Raw genomic sequence first — 21,535 nt, forward strand, 5'->3', positions numbered from 1 at the left:
TAGCCACTTGGTGGTTAACAGGATCCCACCAAACACTACCAAATGTCACTAATTTCCCCAGTGTGCTATGAGGAGCTACAGTACATAAACAAATGCAATTAAGGTATGAAAAATGTAATTATAAACTAAATATTTGCTTAGCTGAGTTAGAATAACGACACTTGTTCAAAAGTATTTATTACTATATTTTGAGTTACCAGAGTTATATTCTCGAGAGTGCAATGAAAACTTCTCTGTCAGTTTATCAAACGACAGACTGACAGTACAGTATAGCTCAAACAAAATATGATTACAATCACAATAGTATATTAATTTATTAAAACGATCTTGGTCCTATGATGCATCAGAAATAACCCCGTCTGACTAGGAACCTTTATTTGACATGAACTCGATTTCCCCCGAACAGTCATAGTTGTGACACCGCGCTGTCAAAAGCAGGAAGTGAAGAATGTAAAGTATAATGCGGCATTTCGTCTCATTGATCCCATTAAATTTTTTATTTTTATTTACGCTGTTTACACTCACGAGCTGCTGAACGTGTTGGGTATTTGCTCTCTAAGGTGAGTTTTATCGTCGTGTTATTGTGTTACTGCCACGGTTCACTGACTTTTCCTGCGCCTGGATCTGAGCAAACACAACTCTACTGCTAGCAGCTAACGTTAGCACCGGTTGTTGTCTTGCTAACACTGTTGTTAATCTGCAGAGCTACAGACTTTACCCTGTGCGTGTACATGTAATCCGTGAAGTTATAAGTTATAAAAGCAGCTAATGTGTGAATACATGAGAAACAAATAACTTATTTCGCAAGTTAAACGACAACATTTAAGTGGCGTTGCTAATTTTACTGGTATTTGTTTGTACAATGTCCTAGTAGTAAATTACAGTGTGAGCGTTATATCTTAAACATTGAAAATCTGATATAATACGAGATAGTTGTAATGAGGATTCATTACACTGTAGTAGGTTGGCGCATTAGCACGGTGGGAGTATTGCTCATACAAATGCCTTGGGCTATTTAAACCCATGTTCGCTTCATGCATTTAAAATGTTTAAGTTTTTGTATTGATTGAACTGTGAGGTAATTTTAAACGCTTTAGTTTGAGCCACATCACTAGAGAGGGCCTCTAAATCCACTCACATGTTATTGTGTACATGTATACCCTGTGTTCTGCATTCATATCAGTGTGTGTACCTCGAGTATTAAAATACTTTTGCATTTTTATCTAGGTGTACCAAATAAACAGTGGCACCAGCAACAGTGTTTATACTTTAGGTTTGTTAGAATTTAAATCTTTCAGTTATAGTTATCTGTTAGAAAATACAATTGCTACTTAAACATACCAGAGTATTAAACTCTATCTTAAGTGTTTTTTTTTTCAACCATCCTATAAACATAATTTACCATGATGTAACCCTTCATTTTTTACATCAACAAAAAAAACTGCAGATTTCAACTTTGACCTGATGCCCATCTACAGTACTCTCCATGCGTGAATTCATCAGTAACAAGTTGATGATTGTTATCTCTAGATTTGTCATGCTACAGTACTTGTCTTCATTATGCAGGCACACGGCATGCTAACCAAACTGTCTCCGGAGCAAAGGAAATCGAGACACAAGTTACACTAATGCTGATGATAAGGTAAATAACACTTGGTTGTGATGATGCAAGCTGTCAGTGATGTAACTTGAAATCTATCTGTCCCCTAACTCAAATCTTTGTGTCTGTTACAGTCCCAGAATGGCCTCAGGAATGCAAGAGAAACAATACACACCATGTCTGCTCAGTTTTTTCATTTACAACCCTACATTTGGACCAAGGGAAGGAGAGGTGAGCATGACACCCAGAGATTATTTTGTATCTGACTCAGTTTTTTTTTTTAACTCTGGACATTGCTAAAGCAGATAATCTTTCTTTAGGAAGAGAAGAAAATTTTGTTTTACCACCCCAGTGAAGTTGAGAAGAACGAGAAGATCCGAAATGTGGGACTTTGTGAAGCCATTGTACAGTTCACCAGGTACAGAGCATAATGCTGTATTTAAAACAGAGGAAGAATGTTGCAATAAGTGGCTGCTGATAAATATCTAATGTCTGCACAAAATTTGTACGTTATTATCTGGTTTTGTTGTGTCTTCTCTCTTTTCACTGTCATGTTTTATCTTCCAGAACCTTTTGTCCAACCAAACCAGCTAAATCTCTACACACACAGAAGAACCGGCAGTTTTTCTTTGAGCCCGAGGACAATTTCTGGATCGTAATGGTATTAACACATGAACATTGCTTGTTTAGCATTTACTTTGTTTGTCTAGACTTTGTTTACTTTCTTTGGAATGTAATTTAGCTTTACATATCTAATCCCTTTTTAATCTATGTTTTTTTTTTCTGTCTACTCCTCAGGTGGTTCGAAACCCAATGATTGAGAAACCAAGCAAAGATGGTAAACCTCCCACAATAGAATATCAGGAAGAGGAAATACTTGTGAGTACTTCTAAATGTCATCACATTGGTCTCAAGATATTGGCATTTTTAAGTTAATGTGCTTTGTCTTGCTTTAGGATACTGTTTACGGTGCAGTTGTAAGACAGTGCTACAGTATGTATAAGGTCAGTTCCAGTATGTTTTACATTATTTTTCACACTGTTAATAACTTTGTGTTTTTACATATTAAGTGTACATTGTTTTTTTCAACGTATATTTTTCTGCATTAGGGGTTTATTCCAACAAACCTCCTCTACAAAGGACATGTATTGGCATACCTGCAGTTTGTCAAACAACTAGTTTGCTAAAAGAATAATCTTCTAATAATGATTATTTTCCATGTGTTATAGCTCTTCAATGGCACATTTAGCAGAGCAATGGAAGCCGGTGGAGTGGAACTGCTCACTCAAAAGCTTGAAAAATTCTTCTACAGGGTAATACTGTAACCTAACCTATCCATTATTTACTTGGTTGCTATGTGGATTAGTTTTGTTTGTTTGTTTTTTATTCAATTTCAAATCATGCATTTTTTTAATATGCCCAATATATACTGACGTTGTTTTGTCTGCACGATTAATTTTCATTGGATCATTTGTTTATAAAAAGTCAGTCACACCTGAAAATAAATGTTTTCACAAGGAGAGTCGTCTGCTGATAATATTTGGAATGTACTTGTTAGTTTTACTGTAAATACTCGTGTCACTCTAAGGAAAGCTGTTGAAAAGGCGATTTCTTAATATTTGTGTCAGCATTAGCTGTAGTGCAGCTCTAGGCATAAACACCTTTCCAAAAATATTTAAAAATTTATTTCTAATTATGGAATACCCTTCTTGAGTTAACACGGGCTTCCCTCTGCACCATGTAACCAAAACCCAAAGACAGAGTGAAAGAGAGAGGCTGCATGCATATCAGAGGTTGAGTGTCAGTGCCTCTCTGCCCCAGGGTGATGCAATAGTCCCTACAAAGTCTCAGTCACAGAGTTTCTTATTTCACTTTCTTTATTGCACTGTAAGAAGACAGGTAAACTAACCCTTTTCTCCTTTCCGTCTCGTGTGTCTTGTTATTTTTGGCGTGTGTGTGTGTGTGTGTGCTCATTCTGGGGTTTCCAGTATCTGCAGACTCTCCACTTGCAGTTCTGCGACCTGCTGGATGTATTTGCAGGCATCAGCTTCTTCCCACTGGACAAGATGACCTACCTGAAGATCCAGTCCTTCGTCAACAGAGTGGAGGAGAGCCTCAGTCTGATCAAATACACAGCTTTCCTCTATAACGACCAGCTTATCTGGTACAGACCCAATACTTGTTTAAAAATTGCTCCAAACTGTGTGTGCCTGTCTTTAAAAGACATCATCTGCTAGATTTAACAGCTCTCACAATCCACACGTACAGTATTTGCAACCATATACCAAGATAAAGTGCTAGCATTGGCATCTGTAAACACATGACATTCTGACAAAACAGAGGATGCATCAAACATTGCGTCTACTGTAATCCTCTTTCTATTTAAAGTGCTTACTGACATGCCACTTACCTTTAATTGCACTGTCAGCCATCCGACTCGCCGTGTAAATGCAGAGGTTACATGATTTCCAATGAATAGTCTCGAGAACAGTGTGATCTTTCATTGTGAACTGTCAATAGACAGGAAACAGCTGTTTAATTATTGTCCAAATTAAGTGGTTGCATTGTGTGCTGCCATGCTGTGCTCTTGAGCAGTCATTGTACTATGTTTACCACCACTGCTGAACAGTAATTATCACCAAGAGACACTATAGCTTTAATATCTAACCCCATTAAGTACAACACAGTTTACAGTACAACGAAAATTACAGCACACAAACATGCAGTCAGTATGCAATATGACAACTGTGTGATTTTTGTCGTTGTGTGTGCAGGAGTGGACTGGAACAAGATGACATGAGGATCCTGTACAAGTACCTCACCACCTCGCTGTTCCCCAGACACTCTGAACCAGAGGTAAATAGCTGATAGACGTATAGGGAATAATTGAGGATGTCACAAAAGAAACAAAGGAGAGGTTTGTGTAGGATGGAAGAAGGAGGCTCATTTCCTTTGAATGTGACCTGACAACTGTGCTATGATAATGCTAAGCTTTTTCTTGCTTGTTATTTTATAGAAGAGTTCATCAGTTTTTGTTTGGACTTTTGTTTAAAACAACAATGATGATAATCAGCCTTTTTATTGTCTGTTATTGTCTTAGTTGGTTGGCAGGGACTCTCCTCTGAGGCCGGAGGTTGCAGGAAATCTGTTGCACTATGGGAGGTAAGTCCCCAACCATGTGTGTCTGGGTACCGATTTCCTCTGCAGAGAGTCTGAGAAAAATGAGAATAGAATTTAGATGTTGTTAAATGTTGGTGTGGTCATGGGAGTAATGTCAGTTGAGGATGTTTTTTACGCATCAAATGCATACTCAGGATGTGCACATGGATGTTTATATACGGATGTATGTCTGTGTGGCAGCATCAGTTTCGACCCACTGACAGTGATGAGCTTTGCTTGTAGTAAGGCAAATTAGATACGGGGGTAACTCCCTTAGCTAACACCCTTGTTGCTAAGCAACAAAACAAGGATAGAGTAACACTGCAGAGTCTCGGGTAAATCCACTATTGAGTTTCGGTGTGCATATGTAACTAGAGAAAGTTTGCTCAGGTGTGACAAAAAAATGACTATCTACTGCTATTTGATGGAACTGGTGTCTGAAGATAGAGTGGGACTCTTTCTGTAGTCCAAGTCTGACTCCTGGTGACATAACATGGGACAAGAAACACACGTTTCCACCTCTTACCTCAACACATATATTAATATATATATTATTTGGTGCAGGTCAGAAAAAGTAATTATGATATTTAGTATATGCACCCACACCAGATTGACTCAAGTTACACAGAGAAAAGGCACAGGGGTTGGAAAAGCTTCTTCTGTAGAACCAAGAAAGTGAATCTCTCCAGGTCTGGTTCAGTCCCTGTCAAGATATCTTGACTGATACAGGCCACCTACCTATCAAATAAATTGAAATCATATAATTTGGTAAACAACTCCCTGTCTTGAGATTTTCTTACCATCACATCAAATCTTCTCACAGTTGGATCTATTAAATTTTGTTAAAGAAAATAATAAATCTGGCTTCCGTGCCATTTGCTGTAGATGCTTACAATCCCATGAGGATGAATCTTGAGTTGAAAAGTTATGTCAGAATCTGTTTTTTTGATCTTTTTGATAAATTGTCCGTTAGTTCCAGCTTTTTTAAATTCAAAAATCTATTTGTCCATAAAACAAGACAACCATCTAACATCAGGGCAAAACACAATGTTTGGAGTTCCACTTCTCTTCTGGCTAATTTTTACAGAATTACCTGCATCTCAGGCTTTCAGTTTTCGTTCTATAGTAGTTCTGTGATTATTTACCAAGCCTTCTGTGCTATCCTCTGTTCTCTCCAGGTTTTTAACAGGACCCACCAATCTTAAAGATCCAGAGGCCAAATTCCGATTTCCAAAAATATTTGTTAGTGCAGAGGACGGGTATGAGGAACTTCATCTGATTGTTTATAAGGTAGAGTGAATACAGTCTGATGTGTCATGATAGTCCCTGGTATTGTCCTGATTTACTCATACAGAGTAATTTATTTGTGTATTAAATTTGTAGGGACATTATTTGCTTTTTGTGTATTAATAAATATCCCAATAATCTGTCAAACTGTATGGATTTTTGGGATTAGACAGATGAATTTTAAAATGATTAAATACATCGTACAACTCTTATCATGTTAATGTGAGTTCTAACCTGCATGACCCTGATTCTGCATCTAACCTGCATTGATCTGCTCTTTTCCAGGCGATGAGTGCTGCAGCTTGTTTTATGATCAGTGGTAAGTATGGGCCCACCCACTCACAGAATGGAGTTTCATTTCCTTATTCCCTCTTAATTGCAAAAAAATGAAACTATATTATTTTTGGTATTTTATTGTACTGTCATATTGTCACTTTTATATAGCAGTAAAATGGCCTGTGTCCCATGATAGCTGACTTTGTTGTCTTCCTGTCTTGCTAGCCTCTGTGGAGCTGACGAGGGACTTCTGTGAACAGTTGGACAGCTTGGTGGGCCCTCAGCTTACCTTGCTCGCATCTGATATATGCGAACAGTTCACCATTAATCGCAGGACATCAGGGTCAGTGGAGAATCTGCCACACTCTCCTAATTTATTATCCAGTTCTTTCTCATTGTAGTCACTCCTCCACAAGGCAAGATTTTATAGATGATTTGCTATTCTATCGATACACAGAAGCTGTTTGTCAACCATGTTTGTCCTGTTTTTTGTCTTCAGTTTGCGGCTCTTCACATTCACTCTGCCTGAATGGCAATGATAAACAACACTCCTAATACTACTGAATAATGTTGTAGCACTACTTAGGAGTAATTCAAGCAGTGTAGCTTTAAAGATTGACATCCTGGCCTGTTCCCCATTAACCCCAGTAGTTATCATAGATACATCCTGGCCGGTAATCCAAGACTGGACTCCCTGGCCCAGACAATTTGATGGGCTCCATTTTAATCACTGTAGTGAAGAATCTTCTGAATAAATAATGCTGTCCCAAATTTGTCAATTACCTTTCAGTGTCCTGATTTGGCCTGTTGGAGCTAAATAATTAGACACAGCATAGATAAAATCAGTTGTGGGGTCTATTTGAATACATAAACACTTCCAGAGAAGCAGTCACAGTGGCGTTGTCAGATAAACTGTGACACCAACTGTGCCCTAAGCTTGTTGTAGTGTGGGTGGACAATGGAGTAGGCTTAATCAAAATGCACGTTGCTTTTTGGTCGATCTTATCATCCAAAGTGATTTGGCTTACTTTATAATTTATTAATGTGTGATTACAAAAAGGTCTGCCAAAGAGAGAGCCCGACTCTTTAACTTGACCTTGTTGGTCTCTTACTGAGTCACTGTATACAGCCGCCACCACCCTAGCTTGTAGTAATAAAATGCAGTGGTAAGATATGGTGTTCCTCCTATTCAAAGTTTTGCCTGAATATTCCTCCCCTACTTCATGTGACTCCACACTTAACAATAAGTGTCATAAAAACAAATTCTTGGGGGGGGGGAGGGATTATTCTTCTATCCCAATGAGCAGTCCTTTTTAATCGGTTCCTTCATTTTCATCTATTCAGGCCAGAGAAGGAGCCCCAGTTTAAGTTCATCTACTTCAACCACATGAACCTGGCAGAGAAGAGCACCATCCATATGAGGAAGACCGCCAGTGTTTGCCTCACCTCTGTTCATGCTGACCTCATGAAGATCCTGGGAGACATTAACTGTGACTTTGCCAGGTACATTTGGTAGAATAGATACAGTTGTGAAGGAAACTTGACACTACTGCTTTTGTCAGGATGAAGCCATTGAAACTATGGGAACCCCAAAGAAGGACTGTGTGGTGTTTTTCTGGTTTCACAAACTCATGAAAGAAAATATGTAAAAATATTAACGTCCTTCCCCTTGGATGTCATTTTCATGCATTAAATGATGTTTCTGGCATATTTGCAGGTTTTTTAAAAGCACTCATAAGACTGTAGTCATGTGACAGTCCCATTTTCAATCTGTGGGTGTACAGTGGCATCAACATTTATTGCAGTATCAATATCAGTTCCTGTTTCTGTGCAGATGTTGTGTAGTTGCTGCTTGTCATCGTATCTTTCTGCCATTGTTTTATTCATGTATTGAATTTTTAAGCAGAACCTGTTGGTCTCTGTTGAGTTTTTAGTACTTGAACTAGAATCCTGTACTGAAGTTTCATTAAAGTTTAATACAATTGACCTGCTGTATGTGCAGTTGCCCTGTCTGATGGTTCTTAGTTGTGTCTGTTTCCCAGGGTTGATGAAGATGAAGAAATCATTGTAAAAGCAATGACAGACTACTGGGTAGTTGGCAAGAAGTCAGACCAGAGAGAACTGTATGTGATCCTGAATCAGAAAAACGCCAATCTGATTGAAGTAAACGGTATGTCTCCACCACCACAGGACATCTGTGTCACTACAACCACAATTGACAGCCTGTACTGATCTCCACTCTTCTCACATTTATCTTTTCTGTTCCACAGAGGAGGTCAAACGACTTTGTGCGACGCAGTTCAACAACATATTCTTCTTAGACTGATGACGTGCAAAGACAGATTCTGTCATCACACTAAAAACTCTGCGTTGCAGGGTATCGTGACAGCATCAGTGTAATGCAATAATTGCATTGTAAAATAAAAATACTTAAAAGCATTTCACAAGTTTTTTTTAATTTAACCCACAAAAATTGTAATTTTGCTTGTAACGAAGTGTAAAAATCCAGATTTTTACTGTACATGTACTTATTTTCTTGTTTTCTTTGTAAATACTTGTAGGATTTGTTAAGTGTTAATTTTATTTTATTTTTTTCAAATTAAAAGTTTGTTCATGCATCATCTTTTTAATGAACACATCATGGCAAATTAATGAAAAAAAAAACTGACATGACGGTTTATTCCAGGTTATTTTAATGATCAGTAATACTTTTAAAAATGTCATCATGGTAAAATGATTGTGGTTTGTAAACAACTGCTCTAACTTTAAATAAATGAAGTAATTTTACTGAGTCTAAGAAATGTATTTTGTTTAGCTGAAGGTGCAAAGGAAGTATTTGTTCTGGAAACCTACCAAACGCCAACATTCATGAGCACTACAGTTGTTTATTATTATGCTATTATGTCAAGAATCTTCACATGTGGATCACTAGTCTACAAATATTAAGCAGCATAAATATAGCCCTCATATATAAAACTGGTGTTGTGTGAATATACTGTTTTTGGTCCTAATCAATAAGGTGACTATAGCCTTATATGCATCAGCCAAAAGAATGTTTATTTGAATCTACACTGCATCTCAGCCCATAATATCCTGGTTAGAAGTATCCTAAACAGAGAAAAAAAGTACACTTGATATTATATTGATATTATGCGAAAGATGAAAATCACGACAAGGCGAGAAATGTCCAAAAAGGAAGTTGTAGTTTTAAATGTACAAATGTTACACCTCAGTCCAGGCCAATGGGTGGAAACAGCCAATCAGAGCGCATCGTTCACGTTTGACTCGCAGCCAATCAGCGTCCACTTGGAAGCATTTCGAAAACTGACCCGCCATGTTTGTTGTGTTTTCCAGGTTGGGCTGAGAGCGTCCGTTATGCCGAGGGTTTAGGAGTGTTTTCAACAGGACTAACAAAAACGAAGATTGTTTTTATAACAGGTTTTCTTAAGAACAAGGTAAGACGGCTCTGCGATTATACACTGTCTATAAAGCAGGTTTAGCTAGGTATTTGATTGGTAACTGTGCAGCAAAGCCAAGTTCGTTGCTTCATTGAAAAGTCGGTGCTGGGTAACGTTACTGTAATGTTAGCTAACATGAAAATTACTTTTAACCCTAACGCTAACTCAGTTAGAAGCTTTATAGACACAGCCTAATGTTGGTTATGGTCAGTGGTCAAAGTGAAGTTGATGAAGCTAACGTTAACTTGTTGTTAGCTAATGTTAGGACTGCTTTGTGCTAACATTAGCTAGCTAATGTTACATGTCGGAGCGCTGCCTTCGAAGTCTTTCTCTGTTTCACCCAGGCTATTATTTTATCACTAGCTATATTTATATTTCAGCAGCAGAATACGTCTAATATACATAAAACGTTATACATATCATACATGTATGTGTGTTTATAAATACATATATACGCACGATATACTGTGTACCAGTAATGCACCATCTTCTATTTCTTTTCCTAATCACTGAAGTTACCATGGAGTCGCAGTTTGCTCACCTGCGTCAGCGGGACACAAGTGTGTCTATGCTGAGAGTGAAAATGTCCCGCAGAAGGTCTCAGTCCCAGAAGGAGAATCGAGAACGGGCCGTGAACATACGAAGGCAGCTAGAAAAGCTCCCAGAGCTGGAAATGTCTTCCCTGGATGCATCCATGGCTGTGGCCAACATGTCAACCATTCAGGAGAAGACACAGATCCACACAAAACCTGCTAAAAGTAAAGCCCCACACACAACAAAAATCAAATCTATGCACATATGCAAGGGGGGGGATCCATAGAAAAAAACCAGTGTGTGTATATATATATATATATTTATATATAAGCATGTTTAACATCCATTCAATGCATAAACATGCATAACTGTTAAATAATCCATACGTCATACATCTGATTTTTCACAGATTTGGCAGTAGAAGAAAGGTTGAAACAGCTTGAGCGCTGGAAAGAGCGTAAGGCTCTTGAGAAGGAAAAGAAGGAAAGGGAGCGAAAAGGTGCATTTAAGACTGGTCTGTATCATCCGAAGGATACTATTTCCACTGTCTCTCTTCCTGTGGTCCCAACTGCCGCAAAAAGAGCTAATGAGGTGAGCAAGAACTGATTTGTAGACTTTGTTGCTGTGAATGTAAATTACACCTTTTTCCTAATGGATAATATGACACAAGTTACTACAGAGGGATGGCTCTTTGTGACTGGCGCAGTTGTAATAAAATGTTATAAATATAAATGACTCCTATGTACTCGTTCTGTGTCTTTCAGACAAAAGTGAACATTGCTCCACCCCAGAATACCAGAGTCACTCGTTCAATGAAACAGCAGCTGCAAGTACAGAAAGTACTAGAAGATATTTTTTTCTTAATTATGTTTAAATTCAGTGATATAAAGCTAAAAGCTAATGTGGAGTTTGTTTTGTTTTCTTCTTGCCAAAAACTTTACAGCCTCTGAGGACACAAGAAGAAAATGCTGTGCCAAAGAAAGGTAAATTTACTGAACATCTCCTGAATGAAATGATAAACATCTACACAATTCTAGTATATTTTAGATCTAAACCTTTTTCTCTAACTAGCTCAACCATCTGTGGAAAGATTAACCAGGAGCCGGGTACCTCCTGTCAAACCAACTGTAACCAAAACTAAAGTCTGTGCAGGTAATGATGATAAGAAAAATTGTTGCACATATTGGGACCTTGAGTCTAGCTATTATTTTGGTTTTACCATATTGTGTTTCCTTATTTGCATCTCATTCTGTGTCTCTGTCATGTCATTCTTTCTGTAGTGGAACCTGCCGTACGAGCTTTGTCAACCAGATCAACCAACAGGCCTCCTGTTACAGCAGCTCCAGTAGTGAAAGACAAACCTAGGGCTGCAGGTTAAAGTTTAGCCATAGTTTGAAAAGTGTTTTATTCTTTGACTTAGAAACTGTAAGAACAATGGATACAATACTACAAACAAAATTATTAAAACTCTCTCTACACACTCAGATGTAAGAACCATGAGGAGCAGAGCAGTCGTCAAGCCTCTACCACCCAAATCTGGCAAGGAAAGGAACTCTAAAGGTATCATCGTTAGCTGTTCTATTTATAACGATGATCAGTTTTACTTTTCCCATATTTAGCAATTGTTTTAATTTCTTACATGATGTTTCTTTCCTTTTAATATTTAGCATCTGCCAGTAACACTGCAGAGCCTCTTGTTCCCAAGGTAAGAATTAATTTAACAGAAAATGCATTAAACCTGTGATTGCCGTTTGTTTTTTTGGGGTTTTTTTTTTTACCAGCGATTTGTTGATCATGTAGCTTGTTGTTTCTGCTTTGTGAAGGAGCCCAAGCTGGATATGCAGGGGCCAGAGGAAAAACCGGATGCTCTGTGTCTGACATCTTGTTCTGAGGAGGAAGACATGGTGGTGAACCAAGCTGTACCTGACTCAGTCCCTGCTGTGGACTGTGCTGAAGCTCCAAATTCATTTGCTCCAAAAGATTTTGTCTTCCAGGCTCCTGCTGGCTTGTCATCTTTCAAGTTTGAGCCACTTACTCCTCGCTCAGCAGACGCCTTCCTTACACCAAGGTTTTCTCTCTTTCTGTTTTTTGTTTAAGATTTATCCAGTTTATAAGGTACAACAAACTAAAACTAAATAACACTAATGCAACCATGTTGCAATAAAATCTAATTTGAGTTGTCCCTTCACGGTTACCATGTTTGTTTTATTGTGAAACTGCTACCTGAGTTCTCCCTGGCTTAGATATTTGCTTGCTTTAGACCTCACCTGTAAGTTGCTTTGGATAAAAGTGTCTGCCAAATAACTTTAAAAAAAAAAAGTTCATTTAATACACTATGAAGCTTGAATATTGTTGCACACAAAATCAATCTATGAAAAGTTTTATTAGAATATATGTTCTTTATGATCTAAATGCCCTGTTGTTCTTCCAAACCAGCTGCAGTTTCAGTCTTCCACCAGTTCCTATGTATAGTGATGAGCCAAATGAACCCACTCCTCCTAAAAGTCCACACCGCTCTCCTCCTCGTACATCTCCCACAATGGCCCCTCCAACTCCAGACAGCCCTCTGGAAACAAAGCATGATGTACCATACTTTAGGTGATGAAGCATTTTACACTATCGGTCATATACTCTCACTAGCCACTTTGTTACAATCCAATACTTATTATACTCATTAATAGGTGTTGCTAATGTTTTGCTTCCCTTAGTTATGCAAATAGGGTGGACAAACGTTAGAAAAACCACCCACTATGACCTCAATAATAAACTAAAATATTTAACATACACATATTTAAATGCATTTCTTTTTTTTTTGTACATAATTTAGAGCGGAAATTGCCAATGAGACAGACAGACTGACAGCTCTGTGTGTTCACTGGGAGTCTAAATTGGAGGATGAATCCATCCCAGAAGAGAGTGAGTGTGAATATGTTGTTTTTGTGCTATACAGAGTAGTAGTATTCCTATTGAGAGGGAAAGACAATTCCTTAGCTGAACAATTGTGTTTCTTGCGCTTGTCTGTTTAGTGAGAGACCGCATGCGTACAGCTGTCGGCCAGGCGAGGCTGTTGATGAAAGAGCGCTTCAAACAGTTCAGCGGTCTGGTGGATGACTGTGAACTGGGCCGAGGGGAAAAGATCACCACCTGCACCGACCTACAGGGATTCTGGGACATGGTTTATTACCAGGTGACTACTTTGCAGAAGAAGGACAACACATTGTTTTATACACCTAACACATAGAGAGAAGGAAAACTAATACTGTGACTTTTTCAGGTAGAGGATGTCAACAAGAAGTTTGACGCTCTCAAGGAAGCAGAAGGTCGAGGCTGGGTGGAGGAACACAAGCCCCCACCACGGCAGAGGAAAGTAGTAAAGGTGAAGTCTTAACTTAGTTTAGTTTCATAAATTGCTTTCGTAAAGATACATTTGTGCTGTTCCTTGTAGTATATATATGTTGTAGCCTAAGCAGTTTCATCAACCTAACCACACAATACTGTAGGTGTTTCTGGAGTCAAAATCATCAGTCAACTCAGGAAAGTAATTGAGGATTGTTAAACCATGACATGAACACAAAATAACAGTTTTTTTATTTGGACAGAAACCATCAGCCGCACCTGCGAAGCCAACAGGAGCCAAAGCAACAGCAGCCAAGTCTCGCCTTGCAGCTGTGAAAGCAGCCATGAAAGCCAAACAATTGGCAGCTGAGGCAGAGAAAGCAGCAAATGATGCTGCTAATGCTGAGGACAACACTTGCCTGAACTCCCAGGAACCACAACTCCAAGCAGAGGCCCAAATCCCAGACCCAGTAGTCTTTGATGGAGGCTTGGTGGAGGGCCCAGCCAAACCATCAGGTGAGAGAAAAATACCATGCTGTTCATTTGCATGCTTTTCCTTGCTGCTTGAGATAGAGGATTTAAACTGATAACCAGATTTTGTGTCTGTAGGTTCAGTGAGGAGATCCAGTCGTCTGAGTGCTGCTGTTCTGCCTCAAGCTTCTCCTTGCTCCAACTCTCTTACACCTAGAAGAGTCACTCGGCGATCCCTTGTACTGGCTAAAACCCCTATACAGGCAGTCTCCTCCCCTGCTCCGACTGTCCTCGCTTCTGCCCACCTCCATCTTACACTCGACCAAACCCCAGTACCAGCACCACAGTCTCAGCGAGGCACCCCTCAATCATCCAAGAAGAGAAAGGACACTGTAAATGTCTCCCTTTGTTTCTCCCCTGTCAAGGAAGTACTTTCAGATGACACCCGTCCTGATGGAATCACTGCACAAGAATCAGAAACAATGTCCACACAGGACAACACGGCTTCTTTTCCTGAATTGGGCACAGCCATGCCTGTAGATACGTTTCAACCCATTTCTGTAGCTGAGGAGCAAGTTGAACCAGCTGAAGCTGTACATCTTGACAAACCCCTTTGTCCAATCCTCTCACTCTCTTCATGCAAAACACCTCCTCCCTTCTTCAAGGGTTCTGAGCCCTCATCATTTCTGAGTTTTACGCTGTCACCCTGTGTGACTCCCAGCCAGCCTTCCATCTCCTCACATACTGCTGCACAAAGCTCTGTGGAGGAACAAGAGCCTGTGTGCCGTACACCTGACAGCTCAGTTGTTGAGGTAAACAATTTTCAATGTTTTGTTTTTGTATGGAAAAAAATCACAGCACGTTTCCTTTCATTTAATGCTTTGATCCAACTTGTCCTATCTGACTATACAATAATTATTCTCTTGTAACTTCTAAGGAAATTCCCGGGTTGGATTTTGAGCGTTACCTCCAGCCTTCACAGAGATGCAGCATTTCACCGAGGGACACGGTTGCCATTGAGACGCTAGATGTAGAGATGGAGAGTCCCAGAGGTCAGTCAGAGGACCTTCTAACTCAACAAGAACCAGGTAAGATTGATATCTGTAGGTTCTATGAATGGCCACTGTGTACTTATGGGTTATTAACACATTTGAATAGTAGCAGTTTTAGAAGGTGATAGCTTTAGGTTCCTCCTCTTCTTGTCACACCTCAGATAGGACACCTGTATACTGCAACTTTAAGGCAAAATGTTGTGATGGCCTGGGTAAACGGGAAGAATCACACTGAGCTTTCACTTGGTACAGGTTTATTTAAAAATGATGTGCACATCTCTGCTGTCTTTACTCAGTTTTGTTCACTCTTTCACTGTTACCACAGCACTGTCAGCGGTGCCTTCGGTGTTAACTCTTCAGTCACCACAGGTCTGAGTTTATTACTTTTTTTTCTGTTTCCCCCAATTTCCTGCATGACCAATTTTTGACTTTTGAACCCACAATAAATTTTTACATCGACTCTTGACTCAGTATTTATTTCAGTGTTATTGTTTCTAAATATTCTTCCTGAATTTCCTTTTTGTTTTCTCCCTGTAGGTCCAGACAGCAGAGTCTGCTCTGCTTCTCTTCACCCCAGACCTGAAAGACCGCATACGCCAGTCTGTCTGTCAAAGTGACCTGATGGTGTTCACCCCTCCCTCTAACATGTAGCAAGGAGTTTTTCTTTTATATTTTTACATTTTTATTTTTATCTGCAACTTTTGATACCACTTAAAAAAAAAATCTATCTGAGTATGTTTGACGTTTACTAGATTACTGGAAAATAATTTTGTTTTACGAAAACATTTAATTAAAGTTCTAGTCACAACAAGAAAATGGTCGGTATTGTTCATTTCAGTTATGTAGTACGGTACTCAATGCTTTTATTACTCACTGTATTTGAAGCCTCTGTGCATTTTGTTGAGTTTGGACTGTGGATAGGTCACTTGGCTCCATGCAGCCCCCTTCAATGCTATCACATTTATTGGTCACTGAACAGATAAGGTTAGAGATGCCATCTGGTGGCAGTGTGTGACTTAGATTTAGGTTTACTATACAAATTTTATTATGTAGAGTATAAAATGATTAGATTAAATGCCTGAGTTTGTGAAGTCAATGTGCTTAAGTTTTTTGTAAAGATATAAAGCATCTGATGAAGCTGAGTTGTCTGTAACTATATATTTTAAGTCACAGCTGTAGATCTGGTAAAATCTTATGAGTAACTACACTGATGCAACTATTATCTTCCAAACAGTGTCAACTGGGAATGACAAGTGCACTATGTGGGTCTTTGCTGGGCCTTCTCTAGAGTACAGCACCTCTGGGGCTCCTGGTGAAGTTTATCTTGTTTCATGTATCTTGTCACTAACTGATCATGTTCAAAGGCAGGGTAGAAAAAGTGGTTGAAGAACTGGTGAATGGACTGGGCCCAGAGCTCCAGTTCACAGTGCTTGGCCTCTGTGTTTCCTGTCTTCATGCCCTTTCCTTCTCGCTTTTCCATTTCTGTGTGCTCTGTAAGAAATATAAAATCAAACATTAGCTTGTAATTTTTCTACACAACACATCTGAAAATCATAGTTGTTACACACATATACATACATAGTTAGATATATCGATAGATCTGTATATATAGATATATGTCATTTCACTGTCTGCAGCATATTCATGTAAAAACATTTGACAGAGCCACAAAATGATAACAAACCAGCAAACTGAGGTTCCTCACTGACTTTACTGACAAGACTCCCCACATCAAGAGCACACGTGGCACTGGATTTCCCTATCTTTGATAAAATATAGAATACGTCATTAGTACAATAAACCAGTACTAGTAGTAGTGCACATAATAATGGAGGTGTCTGGTTTCATATTACAACAAATCTTTTTTTCATGCTAGTTTGTGTGTTTAAACTAACCTCCACTGACTGGGGGCTGGTGATTTCAGGAGTGATGGGGGAATTCACAGGAGCTGGAATCTGGACAGAAAAAACATTTTACAAGTCTTATGTTTTATTTTCTTTATATCAGCTTTACCTTTTAGTTTTATGTATAATTGCAAAAACTGAGACACATGAAGTTGTAGAGCGCTGGAACTAATAGACTTTAAAAAGAGTAGGTGCAGAGATCATGAAAGGATCTCACCGACTGTGAAGGTATGCTTGTAATCTTCACTGGCCTCCTGCTAACCTCCACCTCAGTGTTAAACCCAGACGGGGACTGGCACTCTTCCAGGTCTTCAGAAACCAGCTGACACTTCACCTTAGCACATCCCAGGAGTACCTCGAAAAACTCCAGGAACGTAATCTTCAGCGTAAGGAGGACAACAACAAAGGGGGCGAGGAATGGTGTGTGGATGAATGCCAATCATACAATGGGCACTGAAAAATGATGGATGAGTCAAGGCAAACCTCCAGATCCAGACAAGAGGACGGATTGTTGGAGTCCCAGCTCTCTGCAGTGATAATCTCCAGTAACTTTGATGTGGATAAATTGTTGTCCAACAGATAAAGATCCTGCCATAGGTTACAATAACCAATCAAGTAATGTCTTAAATATATTGGGAATTATACATTATATGCATATTTGCTTTTAATTATGAACTGTATACAAATAGGGGCTTATATGAACACTGAAACGAGATTTTGTGGCTATAACCATGGCATCTCTCCATACCGGCCTTTAAGAGATCCGTCCAAGAGATTCTTCTTATGTAAGCGAACAGAAGCTATCCTATGTTATTAACTTGCATGTCATCACGATAGCATCTCTGTTGTACCTTGAACATCCACAGCAGGTGTCGGTAGGTCATGGTCTGGTCATCTCCAGGGGCTGCATTGACTCTGCAGTAAACTTGATATATTTCCCAGCACCTCTTCATGTAGGCCAGAGACACCACTGAGTGGTCTGGCTGTCCAAACAGGAATCCTGGAGCACCACAGCAGTAGTTACAGAGCCATTACTGCGTATGTTTCCTTTTTTTTAATAAACTACACATGCAAAAACACAAGACAAGAGAGAACCCTGAGAACTGATAGTGCCCTGATGGTCGCATACACCTGCAGTGACTGACCATTATTTCATTCTTCACTATCTTTATAGGTTATTCTGTCATCTTTTATGTGTATATTCAGGTGTGGATGTAGGATGGCACCTTTTACGTTCTTAGCATTAGGAAGGATGTCGTCTGTCAGCATTTTAGATAAGCAGGCAGCCAGAAGGTTCTTTGGTGACCTGTGAGAGGACAAGAGGTGAAATCAGTCACCAAGGATTAAAAAAAGTTTCTATTCAAATTGTGTCACTGTGTCAGTCTTTTCTGGTGCAGTTCCCTTGCAACTCTGAATCTGAGATTAATTGTTTTAATTTGACACCTTCAATTATTATAAGATCTTCAAATTGGATGCTTTCGACATTTCGAGGCACCACTAAACACAACCATCACCATTTTGGTGTGTTAGCATGCTAAACTTTGCAAATTAGCACAAAATACAATGAAGGCTGGCAGGGTTGTCATTAGTTTGGCAGGTTTTCAAATTTTGAGCTGATGAAGATAGAGTGAGAATCATCAAAGTCACCGCAGTCCAGTGTGAGAGTTATAAATAATAATAGATTTTATGTCAGTTCATCCCATTGTTATTATATAATCACTAAAAATCACAGAACCATCCATATAATTAAGCTACTAGCATGCCTAAAAGCTTGACTGTATTTTCTTACAAGTTTACAGGTAGGACATCAAGGCTTTGAAAATCTACTGAAAATGGTTTTACTTCCTTACGCCATGTCTTTGTTGTAGATGTGATAGGCCACGATCACTAGACAGCTGATGAAACTACGAAGCAGCATAGGGGTAAAAGGAGAGTGCACCTCTGTAGTGCCATCCTCTGAGATGGGAAGAATGAGAGTATTAATCACCTACAAATTCTGCACTTATGAAGTTATCAATGTCCTGTCTATGTGAGATGTAGGAGAGATAGTGAATGGCAGTCCCTCTCACCTTTGATCAAATGGTCTATGTGTGCCAGAGTGATGCCGTGATGGTGGATTTTACAGTCTTTGAGCAGACGCCACAGCTGCATACGGGACAGCAGAGAGGTTTGGGTATGACCGAGTCCGCTGTAGAAACTATAGATGGACCTCAATTCTGTGTTTTTCCACAGCACCACAAACTCCACCTGTTACGCAAGTCACAGTTTCAGTGCACAAATGGAAGTGAAAAAAGGTATGTGGGTTAAAAGGTCATAGCATAAGTAGACAATTTAATGGAAAAGTGGGACCTTACCTGTTTCCGCTCTGTGTTTCTTTTTCTCTCTGGAATTTTATCTAGAACGCATTCAATGTTCAGAGGCACATCAAGTGTAGATGAATCACTATCTGACAGAGGAGATAGACTTATGGTCAGACACCACAGGATAATTAACACTGTTAATTATCTTGGAGATGGCAGACTCAGCATTTTAAATAGAGCTAATTTACTGTAGTTGTTTACCACACAGAGGGGTGGGAGCTCTGTTTCTTTGCAAACCGGGCATCAGCATCTGGTCGTCCACAAACTCTCCTTCAAAAAGGTGTCCATCCTTGAATGTGAATTTGCTCTATGAACCACATAACATAGTCTTGTTAGTATATAGTTTATTGCAACTTGGATCAAACATATGATCACTGCATGTTTCAATTAATTTTGAGTTAGTCAAACAAGTAGCAAGAAGAATCAAAATCTTAACTACCTGAAACCAAGAATATTTCATTGTTTTTAACTTTGAATTGTACTAAATTTGTAGACATGTACAGTATATTGACAGTGACAGGCAATACAGCTTTATTCATTAACCTTCCCATGTTTCTTATTGTTCTTCCATTCTCCTTCATAGACTGCACCCCCAGCATAATAAAAGATTCCCTGTCCATGCCTCTGGCCCTGGACAAAATCCCCTGTGTACTGGTTACTCTGGGAATAGTGGCACCAATTTGATCGTCTCAGGATCCAGACATGTGTGCCGCGTCCGTGCTGCCAGAGAGAGGAACAAAAACCTAAATAAAGTTTATGCTTTAAGTAAACTAAAAAGCTGTTTTCCTCAAAAGGGTTGTGCTTTCGTACCTGAACTCCATCCATCCATTCCCCAGAGTACTGCTGTCCCAGCTTCAGCCACCTCATAGTGCCCTGTCCATGTCTCCGGTTGTTCTTCCATTCACCAGAGTAAATGTTTCCAGAGGCGTAGCTGTTAGTAAACAGATGTTAGATTGGTCAGTTCAATTGTAACTCAGGATAGAGATTATATAGATCACGTACTCCATACATACCATCTCACCCCCGATCCCTCTCTGTTGTTCTTCACCCAGTCGCCTTTGTACCAAGAGGTCTTATCCTGGTTGTAATACATTGTACCCTAACACAGAGACACCCAATTGTAACAAACATACAAACAGATTCTTTAATTAGACCGCAGGTGATGGAAGTCTGTGAATGATACCTTTCCGTGCCTCTTGCCCTGATCCCAGTGCCCTTCGTATGACACACAGCTTTTTGGACAAACATAGGTTCCAATCCCATGTCGTATACCATTGTGCACATTCCCCTTATAAGAGCTGCCGTCTGGCCAGTTGTAGGTGCCCTGTCCCATGGGGATATTGCACACAAACTCTCCCTGTTGGATCAGAAGCTTCAAATCACTTAAATATCTAGATGGGACCACTCACAAACATGTCAGGCTTCTTATTTTAATATATATTGTACAAAGTATAGAGGATACATGTTTTATTATCATTCACCTCATATTTCAATCCGTCTGACCACATGAAGACACCAAATCCATCCATGAGTCCCCTGGAGAACATGCCCTGCAGAAAAGTAAGTCACTGACAATTATTATTAATTATACTGTCAACTGACATGGGTTTCAATTTACATAGTTTATTTTTCTTTGTTTGTTTGGTTGAACTGGCTAAATGAATAAATCAAATTACCTTATACACATGGCCACCGTCAAAATAAGCTACACCTTCTCCATCAAACTGGCCCTCACTGGTTTCCCCTTCATGCCTGTTAGTGACACCAATGTTTGCACTTGACGTCAACCAGTTGTGCATTGAGGGAGTTTCGATCTTACAGGCGATTTATGGGAATATTTACCTGAGGACAATTAAGTGAAACAGTGTGGGCAGCTCTGCGTTTCCCCGTTTCTCCTGTGTTATCGTATTTTTCTCTTCTTTCATTTTTGCGCCGTTCGTCTGTCCCGAATAGCTTCAGCTCGTCTCCATGGCAACGACAGAGGACTCTCACAACTACGGCAGCCGCAACCAGTCAAAATAGTAACGAAACGCAAACTACAAATATAATGTGAATGTTTTAATCGTTTAAGAAAAACACACCGAACAGATAACAATAA

At 39.4% G+C, this 21,535-nt stretch overlaps 3 protein-coding genes across 4 annotated transcripts; 2 read left to right on the top strand and 1 right to left on the bottom strand.

Moving 5' to 3' along the window:
* Positions 1–420: 420 nt before the first annotated feature.
* ccz1 (CCZ1 homolog, vacuolar protein trafficking and biogenesis associated) lies at positions 421–9,109 on the top strand. The gene is made up of 17 exons (XM_026352238.1): positions 421–560; positions 1,567–1,642; positions 1,735–1,831; positions 1,921–2,018; positions 2,168–2,261; positions 2,399–2,479; positions 2,557–2,604; positions 2,830–2,913; positions 3,589–3,764; positions 4,375–4,456; positions 4,701–4,762; positions 5,938–6,049; positions 6,332–6,365; positions 6,548–6,665; positions 7,667–7,825; positions 8,365–8,492; positions 8,593–9,109. The coding sequence occupies exons 2-17, from the start codon at positions 1,629–1,631 to the stop codon at positions 8,646–8,648; spliced, it is 1,443 nt and encodes a 480-aa protein (XP_026208023.1). The 5' UTR covers positions 421–560; positions 1,567–1,628; the 3' UTR covers positions 8,649–9,109.
* A 534-nt stretch (positions 9,110–9,643) lies between these two features.
* On the top strand, positions 9,644–16,066 carry dlgap5 (discs, large (Drosophila) homolog-associated protein 5). The gene is made up of 19 exons (XM_026351452.1): positions 9,644–9,777; positions 10,296–10,538; positions 10,724–10,905; positions 11,079–11,153; positions 11,258–11,297; positions 11,386–11,466; positions 11,595–11,687; positions 11,800–11,874; positions 11,982–12,019; positions 12,138–12,382; positions 12,751–12,912; positions 13,142–13,230; positions 13,341–13,501; positions 13,589–13,690; positions 13,914–14,166; positions 14,260–14,933; positions 15,059–15,209; positions 15,499–15,542; positions 15,711–16,066. Exons 2-19 carry the CDS (start codon positions 10,301–10,303, stop codon positions 15,822–15,824), a joined length of 2,817 nt encoding a protein of 938 aa, XP_026207237.1. The 5' UTR covers positions 9,644–9,777; positions 10,296–10,300; the 3' UTR covers positions 15,825–16,066.
* Positions 16,067–16,201: 135 nt separating this feature from the next.
* rsph10b (radial spoke head 10 homolog B) lies at positions 16,202–21,428 on the bottom strand. 2 transcript variants are annotated; one of them, XM_026351455.1, is made up of 18 exons: positions 21,280–21,428; positions 21,114–21,189; positions 20,919–20,987; positions 20,621–20,794; positions 20,451–20,536; positions 20,248–20,368; positions 19,981–20,157; positions 19,639–19,744; positions 19,432–19,523; positions 19,147–19,324; positions 18,928–19,033; positions 18,304–18,383; positions 17,929–18,077; positions 17,561–17,665; positions 17,295–17,456; positions 17,069–17,128; positions 16,858–16,936; positions 16,202–16,664 (listed from the first exon to the last, which is right to left on the bottom strand). In XM_026351455.1, exons 1-18 carry the CDS (start codon positions 21,360–21,362, stop codon positions 16,432–16,434), a joined length of 2,136 nt encoding a protein of 711 aa, XP_026207240.1. In that variant the 5' UTR covers positions 21,363–21,428; the 3' UTR covers positions 16,202–16,431. The 2 variants fall into 2 exon arrangements, with proteins under 2 accessions (XP_026207240.1, XP_026207239.1); XM_026351454.1 differs by having other exon boundaries at positions 19,432–19,541.
* Between the last annotated feature and the right edge of the window lie 107 nt (positions 21,429–21,535).

The sequence above is a fragment of the Anabas testudineus genome, chromosome 19 (assembly GCF_900324465.2).
Source record: "Anabas testudineus chromosome 19, fAnaTes1.2, whole genome shotgun sequence".
Lineage (NCBI taxonomy): Eukaryota > Metazoa > Chordata > Actinopteri > Anabantiformes > Anabantidae > Anabas > Anabas testudineus.

What these genes read in the sequence shown, in the direction of transcription:
- dlgap5 (XM_026351452.1), top strand. Translation starts at nt 10,301, where the DNA reads ATGGAGTCGCAGTTTGCTCACCTGCGTCAGCGGGACACAAGTGTGTCT. An exon ending in AGCAGCTGCAAGTACAGAAA is followed by an intron (nt 11,154 to 11,257) that starts GTACTAGAAGAT and finishes AAAACTTTACAG; the next exon opens with CCTCTGAGGACACAAGAAGA. An exon ending in GACGCCTTCCTTACACCAAG is followed by an intron (nt 12,383 to 12,750) that starts GTTTTCTCTCTT and finishes CTTCCAAACCAG; the next exon opens with CTGCAGTTTCAGTCTTCCAC.
- rsph10b (XM_026351454.1), bottom strand. Translation starts at nt 21,362, where the DNA reads ATGAAAGAAGAGAAAAATACGATAACACAGGAGAAACGGGGAAACGCA. An exon ending in CAGACGGATTGAAATATGAG is followed by an intron (nt 20,795 to 20,918) that starts GTGAATGATAAT and finishes CTGATCCAACAG; the next exon opens with GGAGAGTTTGTGTGCAATAT. An exon ending in TGAGGAACCTCAGTTTGCTG is followed by an intron (nt 16,665 to 16,857) that starts GTTTGTTATCAT and finishes TATTTCTTACAG; the next exon opens with AGCACACAGAAATGGAAAAG.
- ccz1 (XM_026352238.1), top strand. An exon ending in TTGGACCAAGGGAAGGAGAG is followed by an intron (nt 1,832 to 1,920) that starts GTGAGCATGACA and finishes ATCTTTCTTTAG; the next exon opens with GAAGAGAAGAAAATTTTGTT. An exon ending in AGCTTGTTTTATGATCAGTG is followed by an intron (nt 6,366 to 6,547) that starts GTAAGTATGGGC and finishes CTGTCTTGCTAG; the next exon opens with CCTCTGTGGAGCTGACGAGG.